Source organism: Phyllosticta citribraziliensis (assembly GCF_038025025.1).
Source record: "Phyllosticta citribraziliensis strain CPC 17464 chromosome Unknown J3D65scaffold_1, whole genome shotgun sequence".
Classification (NCBI taxonomy): domain Eukaryota; kingdom Fungi; phylum Ascomycota; class Dothideomycetes; order Botryosphaeriales; family Phyllostictaceae; genus Phyllosticta; species Phyllosticta citribraziliensis.
In genome coordinates this window covers 2,076,571-2,092,343 of record NW_027117338.1, presented here as the reverse complement: position 1 = coordinate 2,092,343, position 15,773 = coordinate 2,076,571, and the positions used below count along the sequence as shown (strand labels likewise).

General features: G+C 55.3%; 5 protein-coding genes across 5 annotated transcripts; 3 read left to right on the top strand and 2 right to left on the bottom strand.

The window, feature by feature from the left end:
- Nucleotides 1-160: 160 nt before the first annotated feature.
- Nucleotides 161-2,542, bottom strand: J3D65DRAFT_34656 (transcription initiation factor IIF subunit alpha). Its single transcript, XM_066795531.1, has one exon. The coding sequence runs from the start codon at nucleotides 2,439-2,441 to the stop codon at nucleotides 288-290; it is 2,154 nt and encodes a 717-aa protein (XP_066659975.1). The 5' UTR covers nucleotides 2,442-2,542; the 3' UTR covers nucleotides 161-287.
- Nucleotides 2,543-2,889: 347 nt separating this feature from the next.
- On the top strand, nucleotides 2,890-6,113 carry J3D65DRAFT_610600 (uncharacterized protein). The gene is made up of 2 exons (XM_066798820.1): nucleotides 2,890-5,268; nucleotides 5,320-6,113. The coding sequence occupies exons 1-2, from the start codon at nucleotides 3,253-3,255 to the stop codon at nucleotides 5,770-5,772; spliced, it is 2,469 nt and encodes an 822-aa protein (XP_066659974.1). The 5' UTR covers nucleotides 2,890-3,252; the 3' UTR covers nucleotides 5,773-6,113.
- Nucleotides 6,114-7,538: 1,425 nt separating this feature from the next.
- On the bottom strand, nucleotides 7,539-9,258 carry J3D65DRAFT_663967 (cytochrome P450; the record flags this gene model as incomplete). Its single annotated transcript, XM_066802710.1, has 2 exons — nucleotides 7,539-8,985; nucleotides 9,053-9,258. The coding sequence occupies 2 exons, from the start codon at nucleotides 9,256-9,258 to the stop codon at nucleotides 7,539-7,541; spliced, it is 1,653 nt and encodes a 550-aa protein (XP_066659973.1).
- A 1,145-nt stretch (nucleotides 9,259-10,403) lies between these two features.
- Nucleotides 10,404-14,964, top strand: J3D65DRAFT_34573 (histidine kinase G7). The gene is made up of 4 exons (XM_066795530.1): nucleotides 10,404-10,536; nucleotides 10,603-11,086; nucleotides 11,134-13,622; nucleotides 13,671-14,964. Exons 1-4 carry the CDS (start codon nucleotides 10,493-10,495, stop codon nucleotides 14,674-14,676), a joined length of 4,023 nt encoding a protein of 1,340 aa, XP_066659972.1. The 5' UTR covers nucleotides 10,404-10,492; the 3' UTR covers nucleotides 14,677-14,964.
- Nucleotides 14,965-15,304: 340 nt separating this feature from the next.
- On the top strand, nucleotides 15,305-15,630 carry J3D65DRAFT_610590 (uncharacterized protein). The gene has a single exon (XM_066798819.1). It carries the CDS (start codon nucleotides 15,316-15,318, stop codon nucleotides 15,604-15,606), a length of 291 nt encoding a protein of 96 aa, XP_066659971.1. The 5' UTR covers nucleotides 15,305-15,315; the 3' UTR covers nucleotides 15,607-15,630.
- Nucleotides 15,631-15,773: the final 143 nt, after the last annotated feature.

The following is a 15,773-nucleotide window of genomic DNA, read 5'->3' as shown; positions in this document are numbered from 1 at the left end:
CAGGAAGATGTCGCCCGTTCAGTCTTCGTTCCATGCCGCCAATGAACGCCGTGCAAGATCCCCTCAAATGCCAAGAGTGAGGTGATGTGGGAGACAAGATGAAAGAGAAAAGAGAGTGGTTTGCATGGTTCGATGCAAAGCCCACGGCCCGGTGTGCTGTACATAGTGATGTGAGTGAGTGGTGAATATCCGCTGTTATACACTTGCAAGAAGGCACTGCTGGGCCTCGACAAGGGCAAGTGTCGGCGCAAGTCTTAGTCAGGATCACACGGACTAACTGAGTGCCCTTAGGAGCCGCCGGCTTTGGGCAGGATGATCTTCTTGTCCTTGTCGTAGGTGCCAGCCTTCTTCACATTGACGATGAACTCCTTTTGGGTGTGCGGTTTCAGCCTTCCCTTGAAAGCCGAAATGAGCTGGGTCATGCTGGCACCCTGGGGTGGAATGACGGCGCGGATCTCTTCGACACTCGGAGGCGGCAAGTTGGCTGCGGGGGCAGCAGTACGAGATTTGAGAGCGTTCGCTTGATTTGCCGCGAGAGCTCCAGGAGAAGCGGCACGACTGGCGGGCGCTCCGGCCACAGAGCCTGCCACAGGGCTGCCAGGGCGACTGGGGCCGGCAGGAGTACCACTGCGGGACCTGTTGGCCGTGCTTGTGATTGGATGGACGCGGTTCATCTTCTTCACGCCGGAATCGGTGGCCTCGCTGTCGGTGCCGGATCCTGGGTTTCTCTTGTGCTTTTTGCGCGCCGACTCGTTTCCTGAGGCTTCCGAGAGGTTGGGGGAACCGGAGCGTTTGAGGTTCTGCTGCGAGGCCGACGTTGAAAGCTTGGTGTTGCCCAACTTAGATTGGCTGGCAGGTGTGTTGCTGCCCTTGCTAGAGCTGCCAGATGCGGGCTGAGTTGCACTGCTCTCGCCGGGCTTCAGTTTTTCCTTCTCAGCAGCAAGACGCTCCTCTTCCTTTTTGCGCTCCTCCTCCTTTCGACGTTCAGTCTCGCTGTCCTCGGAATCGCTGTCGGACGAGTAGGGGTTCTCGTCACTGTCTTCAAGGTCGTAGTTGTAATTCTTTTCACGTTTGACAATCTTCTTGCGAAGGCTCTTCTCAAGCTTTCTTACGAGCTCCTTCTCCATCCTCTCAGATTCCTCTTGCTCCCAGACGTCCTTCTCATTCTTGTTGGCAAAGAAATTGGCAGAAAGCTGTTCACGCTTGATCCGATCTTGAGCGGCCTTGGTGTCTTCGTCCTCACCCTCAAATAAGCCGTTAACGCCCTCTTCGTCGTCAGCGAAGTGCTCCTGCTCGTCGAAATCAATGACGTCTGCGTCGGGAGCGTCCGTCTGAAAGTAGTCGTCGTCGTTGACCCGCTTTCTGGGAGCTTCTTCGTCACCTCGTCCTGCACTGCGCAGATAAAGCTTCGACTTCATGCCCATCTCCTCCAACCTCTTCTTGTTCTCCTTCTCCTGCTCCTTCTCCCGCATCCATTTGGGTTTCTTGGGTCCGTCAGCACCCTGACCGTGCAATGCCCACCGCGTCAAAGTAGAGCCCGCTTTCTCTTGCTTTTCAATGTCATCCAGCGAAAGGGAGTTCGCCTTGTCCTTGGCATTGAACCTGTACCACTTTTCCACGGGCACCATACGTAGCCTATCTTCACCCTTGACGCCTGTCTGAGGATCAACGTGACCAGATTCTCTGAAAAACACAACATGAGTGTCAGACAAGGCAGCTTCGTAGCTTCCAACCCAAGTGTTTTTGTTGTCAAAGTCCTCAAGGTGCCATGGGAGCGTCTCTTCGTAGCGCAGTCGCGAAGCTTTGACCGCCTCTGGAGTGTCATTCCGCTCGTAGATTTGCATGATCTTTTTCCGGTTGTCGGTGACTGTCTTGGTCTTGGACTTGGGCGCGATCTGAGCTTGGGCGTTTTCACGCTCACGTCTCCGCTGTTCCTTTTGAGCTTCGATGCGTGCCCTCTCCTTGGTATCTTCTTCGTTTTCCTCCTCCTCGACTTCACCAGCCCCCGCGCCAGATTTCCCTGCACCAGCGTCCCGTCTGTGAAGGCGTATAGGCCGCGTGAATTCGACCTGATCAGTGGGATCGACTTCATTTTTGGACTGGAACTTCATGACATGGTGGCGGAGCCCCTCAAGCATGGAGCGTTTGGTCGTCACGACTTTGAAGTGGTCGCACTTGACATCGCTCTGGGTGGGCTTGAATTCTTCGTACTTGGTTTGCGACTCGCCCCCATTGGAAGTCGGCCTGGGCTGGCTGGGAGTTCCGGCAGGAGTGCCAGCTCTTTGTGCAATCCGTCTTTGTCTTTGTCTCCGGGGATCGACCAAAGGGTTTGCCTTGGGCTTGGCGCGACGGACGGCGGTGGGCGCGCCGCCGTTGGGGGTATTGGTAGCAGGAGCGCTGTTGGGAGTAGCCCCGGGAGGACCTGCAGGAGAGGCGCTCATCCTGTGCCGCGTGTCTTTTGAGTATGTGTGATGGTGTGACGAGGACCAGCGCAGAGGAGCAGCGACGTGAGCGCGCGAGCTCAGGTGGAGTAGGCGATCGGAGCTGGAGGCGAGCGGAGAGACGTCAAAGGGCGGGTGGGAACATGCGGATTGCGGGTGTCCGTATTATATACGTGACGGCGGAGGTTGTGGGTCGACGGGGTCAAAGGCCTTTGTGCAGGGTGTGAAGGAAGAGGTGCGGATTGTGTGAGAGATGGGTCATGTAGGTATGGGAGGATGAGCGCATGCAAGCAGACCAGGCAGTGCTAGGTAGGTACAGGTAGGCTGTGAGGTCGCCGGGACGCTGCGTTTTTCCGGCCGACGGACGCCAAGACGGAGAGCAGTCGAAACGCCGATTGGTTGACGCAACAGACCCAAGCTCCTCAGCCCTACGCCTGCGGTTTATGGGATCGCGTTTCGACCCTCTCGATGCCCTCTGCATCTGGCTCACTCCACCCCACGACAACGCGTCCACGACGTTTTGGCAAATCAATCCCGCTTGCCGACCTGGGGACGTGGACCAAGATGTGCTTTGGCCCCAGCCGCTCTGGACAAACTTCTCTCCATCTTCACAGGACCACGCCTGTCTGAGACTCGCGTTTCTCCCGGCGTCCCTGTCCCCGTTTCCTGACCTTGCTTCCATCTTCTGGAAGCCCACCCAGCTAAATATCCAGCCTTCTACATACGCTTCGTCGCCTGTGGCCTTGACCAGCCTGTCAATCCTCTTCCTGGCTCAGGTTCCCAACCCTTGAACTCCCTCCCTGACTTCACCATGAACACTTTACCCTTGGAGGACCAGCTCCGGTCTATGATCTTGAAAAACAGTTCCGGCCAAGATGCGCCTCAAACACAACCCGGAAACCAATTTGCTGTGAAGTCATCGCCCACACAGACCAACAATCCACATCCTGCCGCCGGCTCCGCTCCGCTATCCCAGCGCCCCGCTCCGCCCCAGGATCGATTTCAAGGTCGCTTGCCCCACGACTCCCCGCAACGATTCCACGGCGAGGGTCGTCGCGGATTCCACAATGGTCGTGGTCAATCCAACACTGGCCAACATCGCCAGCCTCTCCCGTCTACTCAGGCACCCCCGCCAGGTTTCAATCAGCATCGTCAAGGCAATGATCATGTCCCTATGCACATGCGCAACCGGGGCATTCCACCCAACTATATGCAACAACAACCAGAGCTGAAAAGTGTGCAACCGTCCCAGAATCCCCAGCGCTTACGAGTGGAGTCTCAGAACCGCGGACCGCCGGGTAGCTCGACCCATTTTCGAGGTTCAATGCCCCCCGGCAACCACCACCACCAAATTCTGTCGCACCAGCATCCTCGTGGTCCGATGCGTGGTCCCGGTCAACCAGCTGCGCAGCTCTATGATCCTTACCCCAATCAGAGGCAGCAGTTCCTCGAGCGTCAGAACAATCACGCTTCAGCTCAATCCAATTACCTTACTCAACTCGCTACCTCACTGGTCCCCGATGTGGCGATGGCAGATGGCGAGTTCAAACACAAATTGGACTTTGTAGATCGTCTGCAGAGCATTTGCCAGGCCGAGATGAGCAGCATGCCCAACGTCCCAAAGCTCGAATTCAAATGCTTTGGTAGCATTGGCACTGGATTCGTCACCAAAGGCTCGGATATTGACTTGGCTGTCGTTGCGCACAACGAAGACGACACCGAATCGGCAAGAAAGTATGGTCCACGTGCCCTTGAAAAGATTTTCCTCGACAACGGTTTCGGAGCACGCCTACTGACAAACACGCGGGTGCCCATCATCAAGTTTTGCGAGATGCCCCCCCAGGAGCTTCTTGAGAACTTGAGAGCTGAGCGACAAAAATGGGACGACCTGCCTGAAGAGGAAAAAGCGGCCATTCTGGAGGGCACAGACAAGAGCAGTGAGGAAGATGCGGCAGAGGGGCAAAATGATGCTGATACAACTCCTGAAGCGAGCCCTGCCCCTACCAAGGATTCCACCACCAAAGATGGAAATGCAACTGCTTCAAAGGGGAGAAACACACCGCAAGACAAGTCACCGTCCGAGGGCAACAGACCAGCTATCAAGAAGAACCACGAGGATACAGCTCAGTCAATTGATCACGACGCAAACCACTTGGACGAAGGCCAGAAAGGCTCTGCGGACCATGCGAAGCGCGACTCCCGCCAAGAGAAACTCTGGCTTCGCGAGAAGCCTATCGGACCTCTAGACTTTCCCAAAGACGGCGTTGGAATACTGTGTGATCTCAACTTTGCTGGTCACCTGGGCATTTATAACACGAGACTACTTCACTGCTACGCCATTAGTGACCAGCGGGTTCGTGACATGGTCATATTTGTCAAAGCCTGGGCCAAGAAGCGCAAGATCAACAGCTCCTACAACGGGACTCTTTCGTCCTACGGATATGCCCTCATGGTGCTCCACTACCTCATGCGTGTGCCAAACGATCCCGTTATTCAAGATCTTCAAACCCCGTTGAGCTTTGCCAACGAGGCGGCGAGGCCCAACTTGACTGACGTTGTCGTTGAAGGACACAGAGTCAAATTTTGTGGCGACGAAAAATACATTCAAGAGATGAAGCAAAAGGGACAGTGGACCAAGAACAAAGACAGCCTTGGTGCCTTGCTGAGGGGCTTCTTCAGCTACTATGGTCGTCCAGGCATACCCGATCGTGTTGGGGGCTTTCACTGGACGCGCGACGTCATTACGTTTGGTCAGCGCAAGCCATGGGAGAGGATGGTCACAAAGGGTGAGCTCGGATGGACGAGAGCACGAGTCGAGAAGAATAGCGTAGGTCCACGAAACTGCTAAACCATTCCTACATGCTAACACGCTCTGTAGAAGAAAGAAATCCGCCATCGCTACCTGGTCTGCATACAAGACCCATTCGAACTCGACCACAACGTCGGTCGCACCGTCAGCCACCAAGGAATAGTTGCCATCCGCGAGGAATTCCGCCGCGCGTGGCGGATTCTCGAAGATGTTGCGCACGGCAGACCTCACAAGGACATCTTCGACTCGATCGAAGACGACCCGCCGCAGCCGCAGTTTTTTGGAGGCAACAATCACAACAGCAACAACAGCAACTCGCAACAATCGGACAATAGAGACGACACCAATTCGCGTCAGGGAGGACCATCCATGGCGAGGAATACCACTGCTAATGGGAATGGTGGCACCGCTCATGGCGGGTCTCGTCGTTCGCAAGACCCTACCCCAGCGGAGGCCAGGGCCATTGCCCAAAAGCAAGGAGCCCATGCATCCACCGCGAACAGTCCATCTCATCAGATGTGAACATTAGCCACGAGGTTTCCAAGGTTTCATCCTCGGTGTTGCACAACAACATCACGCAACCATACTGACCAAGTACGCTTTGAGTTTGAGCACAAGCGGAATTTCCCCATTCTGCGATCAACATCACCCACCCTCTCTCTTGCTGGGGTGTGCAAATGTATTGTCTAATCGACCAACATGTACGAATACTACGGTACTCTGAACACTTTGGGGGTTAAAGGTATAATGATAGAACGGGACCCGGATGATGTCTCGCCGGGCAACTGGTACGGAATATGAAGAAGGGCCACTGCTGGATGATAGAAGAGAGTTTTGAAATAAAGCGAAAAATCTTGCTCTTTCCTGAAAGTGCGTTTTGTGAGATCTGTTGCCGTTTGGAAGGTCGCTGTCTTGTCGTGCCTCCCGATTTGGTCTTGATGCTACAGCTAGTCCACTCGAGCAGTCATCCTGCACTTTTGACTTCACAACCCAAGATGCTCTTCTTGTCATGCATCCTTCAAATTCCCGGAGCCGCTGAAAGTGCCATTTCAGCAAAGCATCGCCCCACACGACTACGCTGACTTTGTGTTGACGGCAACATTTTACCTGTGCGGAACTGCGCAACTGGAGAACGCTGAGCCCGAAATGTCGGCCCAACAAATCATGGACGACATTGTGTAGACGTTCGAACAAACGGCAGCGGGCTCGATTGCTCTTTTCGGACAGGCCTTTGTGCTGTATGGGACAAAGCAGCAGCAGTGTCGACTGACTGAAATGTCGCTCCAAAAGATTGACGACATGGCGTAGACGTTTGAAGATATATCTGTCAACCAATTGCCTCTTCCGGACGTGGACTTTGACCAAGCGGCATGTATGAATTATCTCTATCCCTCATGGCGGAACGACGAATCCATAGTAGCTGTCAACAGCAACGTTCATAGGCCCGGTCACTCATTACAGACGGCGTGTCAGTGCCAGAACGAGCGGCTACCGTAAGTCAGAATGGCGCTCCAGCCAAACAATCCACACTTGAAAGATGTCCAAAGGCGCAGAAGGTAGGATCACCCCTCCCAGATGACAGTCTCTCTCTCTCTCCTGAGACCGCAGTTCTCCCTGATAACCTGCAAAGCCAGCAACTTACAGGCGTCCAAAATGACTGATAAATTCAGATAGACACATGATGGCCCGATTACCCCGTACGCGCAAATAGAAAGATACGACCGAGCACGTGCTCGTCGGGTGCTGGTTTCTGAAAGGGCAGTCCGGGATTTCCGCAGTCAGAGTTTCCGCGCATCGTGATCCTGTCCGTATGGCCCAGGTGGACGTCCGTCCGCATGGCATGGCGGGGTGTTGAGAATACGCGCCCGCGCACGCGCGCGCGCATGTCCTGCCTCGCTCGTACAGCATGTCGGCAAGGAGCCAGGGGTGTGAATAAATTGATACCGAGCCAACGGGTAGCAATGACGTCCAGCAAAGTCAATCCTGCAGCAACGCAAAAGAGTCCGTCCCGTCCGGCCGCGAAGTCAAAAAGACAGAAGAAGAAAAAGAAGAAACGAAGGAAAAAGAAGACAGGGAGCAAGCGCCCTACGAAAAAAGTTTGACTTTCCACCTTATCGTGACATTCCGTCTCGCGACGCATCACCATGTCGTCATTGTTAGTCGTTGCACTTCAGTTCTCGATGTTGTCCCGCCACGACGCCCTGCAGGTCAATTAGTCGGGGGAAATGGTGGTAGGTCGTCTTGCAATTCTTTTTCGTCGCTCGCCTGTTCCGAACCCTAAATCAATCTCAAACTCTGCTGCTGCTCATCTTTCTCCTCTTTGCGACGACGCGCAGCTCCTCCGCCGGCCTCATGACGCCTGTGCCCGGCCGCATCCCGGGCACCTTCCACGCTCCTCCGCCGCCGCCGCCCGCAGGCGCGAAATCCCACAGCGACACGACGCAAGCGACGACGGCGAAGATGTGCTTCTCGGCAAAGACGTGACCCTTGCAGATGCCATGGCCGCCACCCCACGGCTTGAGCGGGCCGTAGGGGGCGCTGCGCTGGCCTGTCGCCGCGTCGATGCGCACGAATCGATCGGGGATGAAGCGCTCGGGCTGCGGGTACAGCGACGCGTCGTGCTGGTTGATCGCGTGCGGCACAGTCACAAAGGTGCCTGGCTGCAGCGTCGCCGATTCGGGCGTCACCTGGATCGGTTTGGCGATGTAGCGCAACGACGAGGGTTCGTTGGCGACGCGGAACGTCTCCAGCCAGGTGGAGCGCAGGAGGGGACAGCGCTTTTGGAGGCCGGCGATGTCGAGGCGCGTGATGTGTGGGTGGCCAGAGTCATCTGCTTCTGACAGAGATGTGTGTGGTGCGATTTCTTCCCGCAGCGAATCCAAAAGGCCTGGCGTGGCATAGATGTAAATGACGAGCCACGAGGTGGACTGATGCATGTTGCCGTTTTGACCCCAAAGCAGCGCTGAGTCGATCTCTCCACGGTGCCTATACGAAAAGTCGTAGTTGCCGTAGATTTTGCTTCTCTCCAGAACAATCTGGCTCACATCTGTCAAATCGATGGACGGGTCGACATGTCCGCCGCGTTGGAATCTGTCGATCAGTTCGTAGAACTCGGCAAGGGTCCGGTTGATTCGATTCCGGGCCGCTAGTCCTTCTTGGAAATTCTTCATCGGAGCCCAAGTGGGAAGTCCTGCCATGACGAGCGGGAAGCAGTCATTGTCAAAAGCCCAAAAGTCTTGCAGGATATTGGGGCATTTGTTCATAAAGTAGGATCCATAGAGCATGGGGATCGAGATGGCAGCCCCGAAGCTGCGGATCAGGTTGAAGAGTTCAAGTTCAGCTGCTCCTGGCTGATGTTTTGTTTCTGGTGCTAGCAACCGGTACTGCGCAAGATTCTCCCAAGGATTCGGGGTTTGCGAATTCGAGAGCGTGACGAGCGAACCGGCACGTCTGGGTATGTCGGCCCTTAGGATGCATTCAGACGAGAGTGCATCTGACATGTAGACTCTTTCGACGGCGATGGACAGCTCCTTCCGGGCAACGCCGGTCTTGTGACGGAGGACGGGGTCATTCTCTGCGCCAAAGACGCGTGTGTGGATGGTCCAAGCGACGGGTTCATTGTCCAGAGTATGCAATGGCTGTGAGAGGAAGCGGTCGATGCCTTCCTTTTGGTAAATGACTTGGTGGGTGGATGTGATGCCAAATAATGGACCCCCATATTTCCGGATGAGGGAGCTGAGGACGGAAAGATGATGAGAGGTGCATCACGAGGGATTGAAGCGAGAAAAGTCCGGCGACTTACATGATCTTGAGTCGCAAGCCTCCAGCGATCAGACAGGTGCTGGCCAGAAATATCTCGTAAGGGGCATATTTCGGCAAAGTTGGCCTTTTGGCGGTGATGTTCGGACGCCCAAAAACGGACCAAATTAGGCCGGCTATTGTTATCAGCACCAACGTCGGCAGGAGTTTGGTAAGACTAGACAAGACAGCAGACCCCTGAGCAATCATGGCGACGGGAAGGATCCACAGGTTGCGCTAAGGCAGAGGCAGACGGAGGTGAAGTGAGCGTCGACAAACTTACCAAGAAGAGGAGAGGACGGGGCAGGGCCGAGACGAGCAGCGGTCCGGCAGTTCCGTGGAGGGCGGTCCTGGTCCGGGGCGGGCAGCCGGGGAAGGGTGCACGGGATGATGATGGGAGCGGCAACGAGTTCAGGCACAGAGTTTAGGGCCGGGATGGGGCTGTGAAGAAGAATGGCTATTGACGTGGGTTGAAAAGTTGAGACGGAGCCGCATTGGGAGCGGGTGTGCCGTGTGAGATGAGACGGGTGGGCTGGGCGACGACAAGAGGTGCGACGACGCTTGCAGCAGCGAAGCGAAGGGACAGAGGCGTGAGAGGCAGCGTTGGGGATGGCGTAGGCGGCGTCAAGGGACTGGGTGCAGTGCAGCTTCATGACTCGCGAATCGCATGGCAGCCATCTCATCTCGCCCATGGCCAAGATCGGGCGATGGGCTCGAACATTTCCATGGTCGCCATCAACAAGACCATGCACCTTTGTTAGGGCCCTTCGCTTGTGTTTGCCACCAGACTCTCCACCTCACCGGCCATCGGGTGCCGATCGAGATGCTGCCATGTATGTATTGTTGAAGTTGGTGTTGTTGTGTGTGTTGACACGGTTTGAAGGCATCCCATCCATGGGCTCCCGACGGCATCATGTCCTCTACCGCAGCCTCGCGCTCGCTGCACCTGCGCCTGCACCTGCACCCCAGTCGGCCCGCCCACCACAGCAGTCACCAGTAGTGCACTCGACTCGACTCGACGCTCGGTCATCGGCCCGCCACTGCTCTCGTCGATTCAGTCCAGCTCCCTCCCTCCACAACAAGTCCTCAGCCCACATACAGCTTTCCTCCCTCTCCTTCGCCCCCCCCTCCCCCTCGCCAAATCGTGCTCGAGGCATGCCTGGCCCTCGTCTGCGCTGCCTCCGCCTAGCTGTCCCGTCCTGAAACTACACAACGTTGGGACGACGCTCCGGCCCGCGCGGCTTTGCGGCAATCTGCATCGCTGATCGCAGTCGCACCCCCCCCACTGATTCTGCTACAGGCACTTCCCCGTCTTGTTGTCTCGATTTTCTCGGCGTGCTGTGCCCTTTGTCGCCTGCCCTGTCCTGCCCTGCCCTGTCTGTCCAGACTTTCGCAGCCGCTTCTCGCTGCTTCATGCCTCTTCGTCCCTCCTCGCAACAGAACCATGGCCATGTACCCGGAGGCCGCCAGAGAGAGGGACCTGCATAGGTTAGCGACCATTCCTTCTCCGTGGGGCTCCATGTTGATCAACACTAACTAACCAACTAACCAAAGATACTACCAACCCTGGCTCGACGGCCACTTGCAGAGCCTGGTCAACGTCAATACCCAGGGCGCTGGCCTACCACTCACCTACAAGGGCTACAGAGCCCGTCCCTCGCGCGACAAGGCTCTGACTGCCTTCGCCCAACTCGCCACACTCAGACTCAACGTGCGCCGTTGCATGATTTCCCTTGTGGACTCGCACCAGCAGTACATTCTCGCAGAAGCAACCCAAACCCTCTCCTTGATAGACGACTTGCGCCACCGCCCCGGCGACAACATTTGGCTGGGCCAAACCGTCATATCACGTCGCGATGGCGTCGAGGAGCACCTATTCGGCTCGAGGTATACCGCCGACGATGACGAGGGCAACACTTTCGTAGCCGAGGCCTTGGTCATTCCGGACCTGCGTCAGGACGACCGCTTCAAGGACCGCGACTATGTCAAGGGCGATCCCGGCGTCTTGTTCTACGCTGGAGTGCCCATAAGGACAAAGGTATGTCGTTTGTCGCCTTTTTCAGTCAGTTGAATTGACGCAGCCAGGCTGGTCACCGCATCGGTGCTTACGCCGTGTCAGATGACAACTGCCGCTCCGGACTATCCATTGAGGAACTCAAGTTCTTGCAAGACATGGCTGCGACAGTCATGGAGCACCTTGAAATGGCCAAGGATAGAGACGACCGCAACAAGGGAGAGCGCATGGTTCGAGGTCTCGCCGATTTTATCGAGGGAGTGTCTGATGTCGACACTTCCCGCAACCGCGTGAACCCCATCACGGTGCCGTCGTCCTCGGAGGATCCGGTCGATGACAGCATGCTGTTGCGCAGTCCTTCGTTTCGCACGCATTCTTCCACGCTGAAGCGGCAGACTGAAAATGCGCGCATTGAAGACAAGGAATCCCCTAGAGCCTCCACGACCCGCTCATCGTTCTCTTCAACCCTACCGACCAGCATGTCCCGGCCACCTGCAAAGGACGAACACGAGGACGACGTATCACGCGTATTTTACAGAGCGGCAAACATCATTCGAACTTCGACGGGCGCTGATGGCGTAGTATTTTTCGGGACTGTCTCGAGTGACATTAAGGGATCACCCAACGACGCCAGCGGGGGCCACCCTGACCAAAGCGATGATTCCCAAACTTCGGACAGCGGCCCGCCCTCCAGTTCTGGCGACCAGAGGCGAGCTAGGAGAGCCAAGAAGTCACCCGGGTCCGTCTCTGGAGTCAAGGACCCCAACGCGCCGCAGGACGGAGACAACAACTTTCGACCGGACAAGACCTGCGAGGTCATTGGCTTATCTGTGGACCCGGACTCTGCCAAAGAAGATCTTTTGACTGAAAAGAGTTTCAGCTTCTCCGAACGCAGCATGGAGCGATATATCAAAAAGTTTCCGTACGGCAAATTCTTCAGCTTCACGGACCAGGGTGCTGGAATCTCCTCCGATGAGAAATCTGAGCCCGAGCACGTCCAAACCATGCGCGGCATCACCTCAACCCCTGACCATGCCAAAAAGACCAAGAAGAAGGGTGACAAGCTCATACCGACTGAGCTTCTCAAAGTACTCCCCGGAATTCGAAGCCTCATTTTCCTTCCACTTTGGGATCCTACGGTCGAGAAATGGGTGGCAGGGGCCTTTATTTGGGTGAAGACCGCTGGTCGATTGATGAGCCCAGACAATGAGTTGCCCTACTTGAAGGCCTTTGGAAACAGCATCATGAGTGAGGTTACGAGGGTAAATGCGCAGCGCGCTGATAGAGCAAAGACGACCTTTATTGCATCTATTAGTCACGAGTTACGATCACCTTTGCATGGAATTCTCGGTTCTGTAGAATTTGGGCACGAGACTGCAACCACTCCCTACCAAGCTTCCCTTTTCACGTCAATCGAGATTTGCGGCAAGACCCTTTTGGACACTATCGACCACGTTTTGGATTACGCAAAGATCAACAAGCTGGGCCGGGCAAGACGCAAAAAGCACGACGCACGACACAACAAGACGGTCGGCAATGTCAACGAAAATTCCGTCATGGGAGTCACCACAGAGTTTGACTTGAGCGCCTTGGTTGAGGAGGTTGTCGAGGCAGTCTGTGCGGGTGACGCTTTCAAAAAGGCACACGCGGGAGCATTCTATAGCGGCAGCGTCCCAACCGTGAAAGCGCTGACATCGACATCAGATGCCTTTGTCAAAGATTCGGTGGACAACACCCCGCCCGAGGATGGTCGTGTGACCATCTTGCTCAACGTCTCTCCAGCTGGAGGCTGGAATGTCAAGACGCAGCCCGGCGCTTTGCGGCGTATTGTAATGAACCTACTTGGAAATTCATTGAAATATACTGCAGCGGGTTACGTTACGGTCAACCTGCAATCGTGTAGAAGCCCGGATCCTTCGAGACTCGATGCTCATCTTCGCATTGTCGACACCGGAATTGGAATGAGCCAAGAGTATCAACGGACACGTCTATTCTCGCCATTTTCTCAGGAGGATCCTTTTGCTGTCGGCACTGGCTTGGGTCTAAGCATCGTGCGGCAGATTATCGACTCATTGGGAGGGCACATCGATGTCAAGAGCGCAAAAGGTGTTGGGACTGAGGTGGATGTCTTTTTGAGCTTGCCTCTCAGCGCCCAGCAAGCGAAGCATCCGGAGAGCACCATCATGCCTGCATCCATGACGACGAAGGGGACCAAGGTGTGCCTACTGCGACCGGAAGCATGCGCAACCCCTTCGTCTGAAGAGTGCATGGAGGAAAACCGGGAGGACAATCGCCTGATAAGTTCATTCAGGGATACGTGCGTTACTTGGTTTGATATGGAAGTCACCGAGGCGACGTCAATGCATGGAGTTGAAGCGGACATTTTCTTCGTTACTGAGCCGGCCTTGGTCAACAAGCTATTCGAATTCCACGCAAGCAAGAGCGGCACAGCACCTCTGGTAATCGTATGCCGCAATCCTTCCGAGGAGATTGCCCTGAAAGCAAGAGAAGAGCACCGGTTACATGCTCTTGGAAGGCATGTAGAGGTGGTTGCGCAGCCGTAAGTACCATTTTTCTTGGGCCTTCGAAATGCTGACACGTTTCCCAGATGTGGTCCTCGAAAACTCGCAAGACTGATATCCACATGCCTCCGCTCCATTCAGGAAGATGCGACAAGACCAACGTCCAACAGGGCAATCAGTGCCCCTCCAGTCATGGCTGAGCCAAGAATGGGACCGTTCTCCGATACTACTGGTAAACTGCCCTATCGAAGCGGTCCAATCCGTAGTTTGAGCGGCAACGAAGTACCTTCGGTGATGGAAGTCCCTGAGGTGTCGCTACTCCGCGATGCCATCAAGACAAATAACGACAATACGGACAGCGGCGATCGGCCCTCCATCACACGTACACCGGCCACGCCGGCAGGAGATGATACGCCAACAAATAGCATCGCGAGCCTGCCACGCGATGACCGACTACACATCCTGGTAGTTGATGACAACCCCATCAACCTCCAGCTCCTCGTTATGTTTATGAAGAAGTACAAGTACGCGTACGTCGAGGCCACGAATGGCCTCGAAGCTTTTGAGCGCTACAAGGACGCCACGGTGATTATCACATCACCGCCCGCTATGCCACTGGGTTCTCCCAGCTCCGACGCGTCCTCGCCCGCCCCATCAACCACATCTTTTTCCGAGTCGGCAACCTCTCTTTCGGCCGCCTCCTTTTCTCCAAAATCTGGCCCCGTTGAACGGAAGCTACAAACGACGCCCCTGTCTCTGGACGACACACCATTCTCGACGCCGACGGCCATCGCCCCGGGCATTGTGACGACGCCGCCCTTGAACCCGCCACTACCCGGCAGCACGATGGTCAAAAAGTCGTTTGACTTTGTCCTAATGGACATCAGCATGCCCATCATGGACGGCTTCGCCGCGACGCGCGAGATTCGCCGCTTCGAGCAGGAAAACGGCCTCAAGCCGGCCAAGATTGTCGCTCTCACTGGTTTGGCGTCGGCACAGGCGCAGGAGGAGGCGCTTGGCAGTGGCATTGATCATTACCTCCCCAAGCCGGTCAAGTTTGCCGAGTTGAGGAAACTTGTTGAGAGGACTTAGGGGAGTTGTTTGCTTGCACATGCAGGTGTGTAAATTCATGGAAAGAGCTCCTGGGAGGGACTTGATGTCCCGGAAAGGGATGGCGAACCAAAGATGCGTCACAGGTGAAATGGGTCATCCAATCACTGAGCCAGAAGACAGCGAAGAATCTTTCCAGAAGCTGCCAAGCCAAGCGCGCGATTTTGAGTGTCAAGATCTCGGTCAAATTTGGTCATGATCATGGTTGTGCTTTCCTTCCTTCCTCATATCTCTCTTCCTCTCGGCTCATACCTCACCGTCGTCGTTACGTTGCTATCGTCGTCCGACTTCCTTCCCTTTTCTCCGCATAGTACGGAAGCACTTTGCGCCGGCTGGCTGTTGCTGGCGATTTATTGCTGGCCATTTACTCTGCTGGTCAGCAAGCCAGCGAGTACGTCAAGGTCAAGGTAGAATCAGCAGAAGAGGAAGCATTCATATATTGGGGGGCGTGAGGAAAGCGCACTGTTGGTGTCCTGGCTGGTTCTTTGCTTGGATGGACGGATGGTGGGCTGGGTCGGTGGGGAAAACTTGAATTGACATGGGTAATCGCACTGGCGAATGGATGGATGGGTTGGTGGGTGGATGGATGGGTTGGTGGGTGGATGGATGCGCGCATTTATCATGATCATCATCATCATCGCAAACAAGCGACGCACGTCGCACTTTACTACTACTAAGTACTACTACTATTACTACTACTACAGCGGCAAATTTGGAATTCTGGACATGGGGACATGTGGATATGGATACCCTTTATTACTTGGTTGGCTTTTTAGGGAACGGTGGATTGACTGGATTGAAGAGGATGGATGGATGCATGGATGGATGGATGGGCTGTGCTGGTGGTGGAATGCTGTCATTGTCACCACTGATTTCCTTTCGGGTTGCATGCGTTTGGTGATTGCCTGCTAGCATTGAATGAATGACTTGAAGCCATCGGATTCACCTCCCCCCCCCCCCCCCCCCCCCCCACTTTCGCAAGAGACTTTTACAAGAAGAAATTGATCTATAGACCTCATAAACAAACACTGTCTCAACCTCCTCCCGCCGCAAAATCAAGGCTTTTCTTGCAGTGGTGT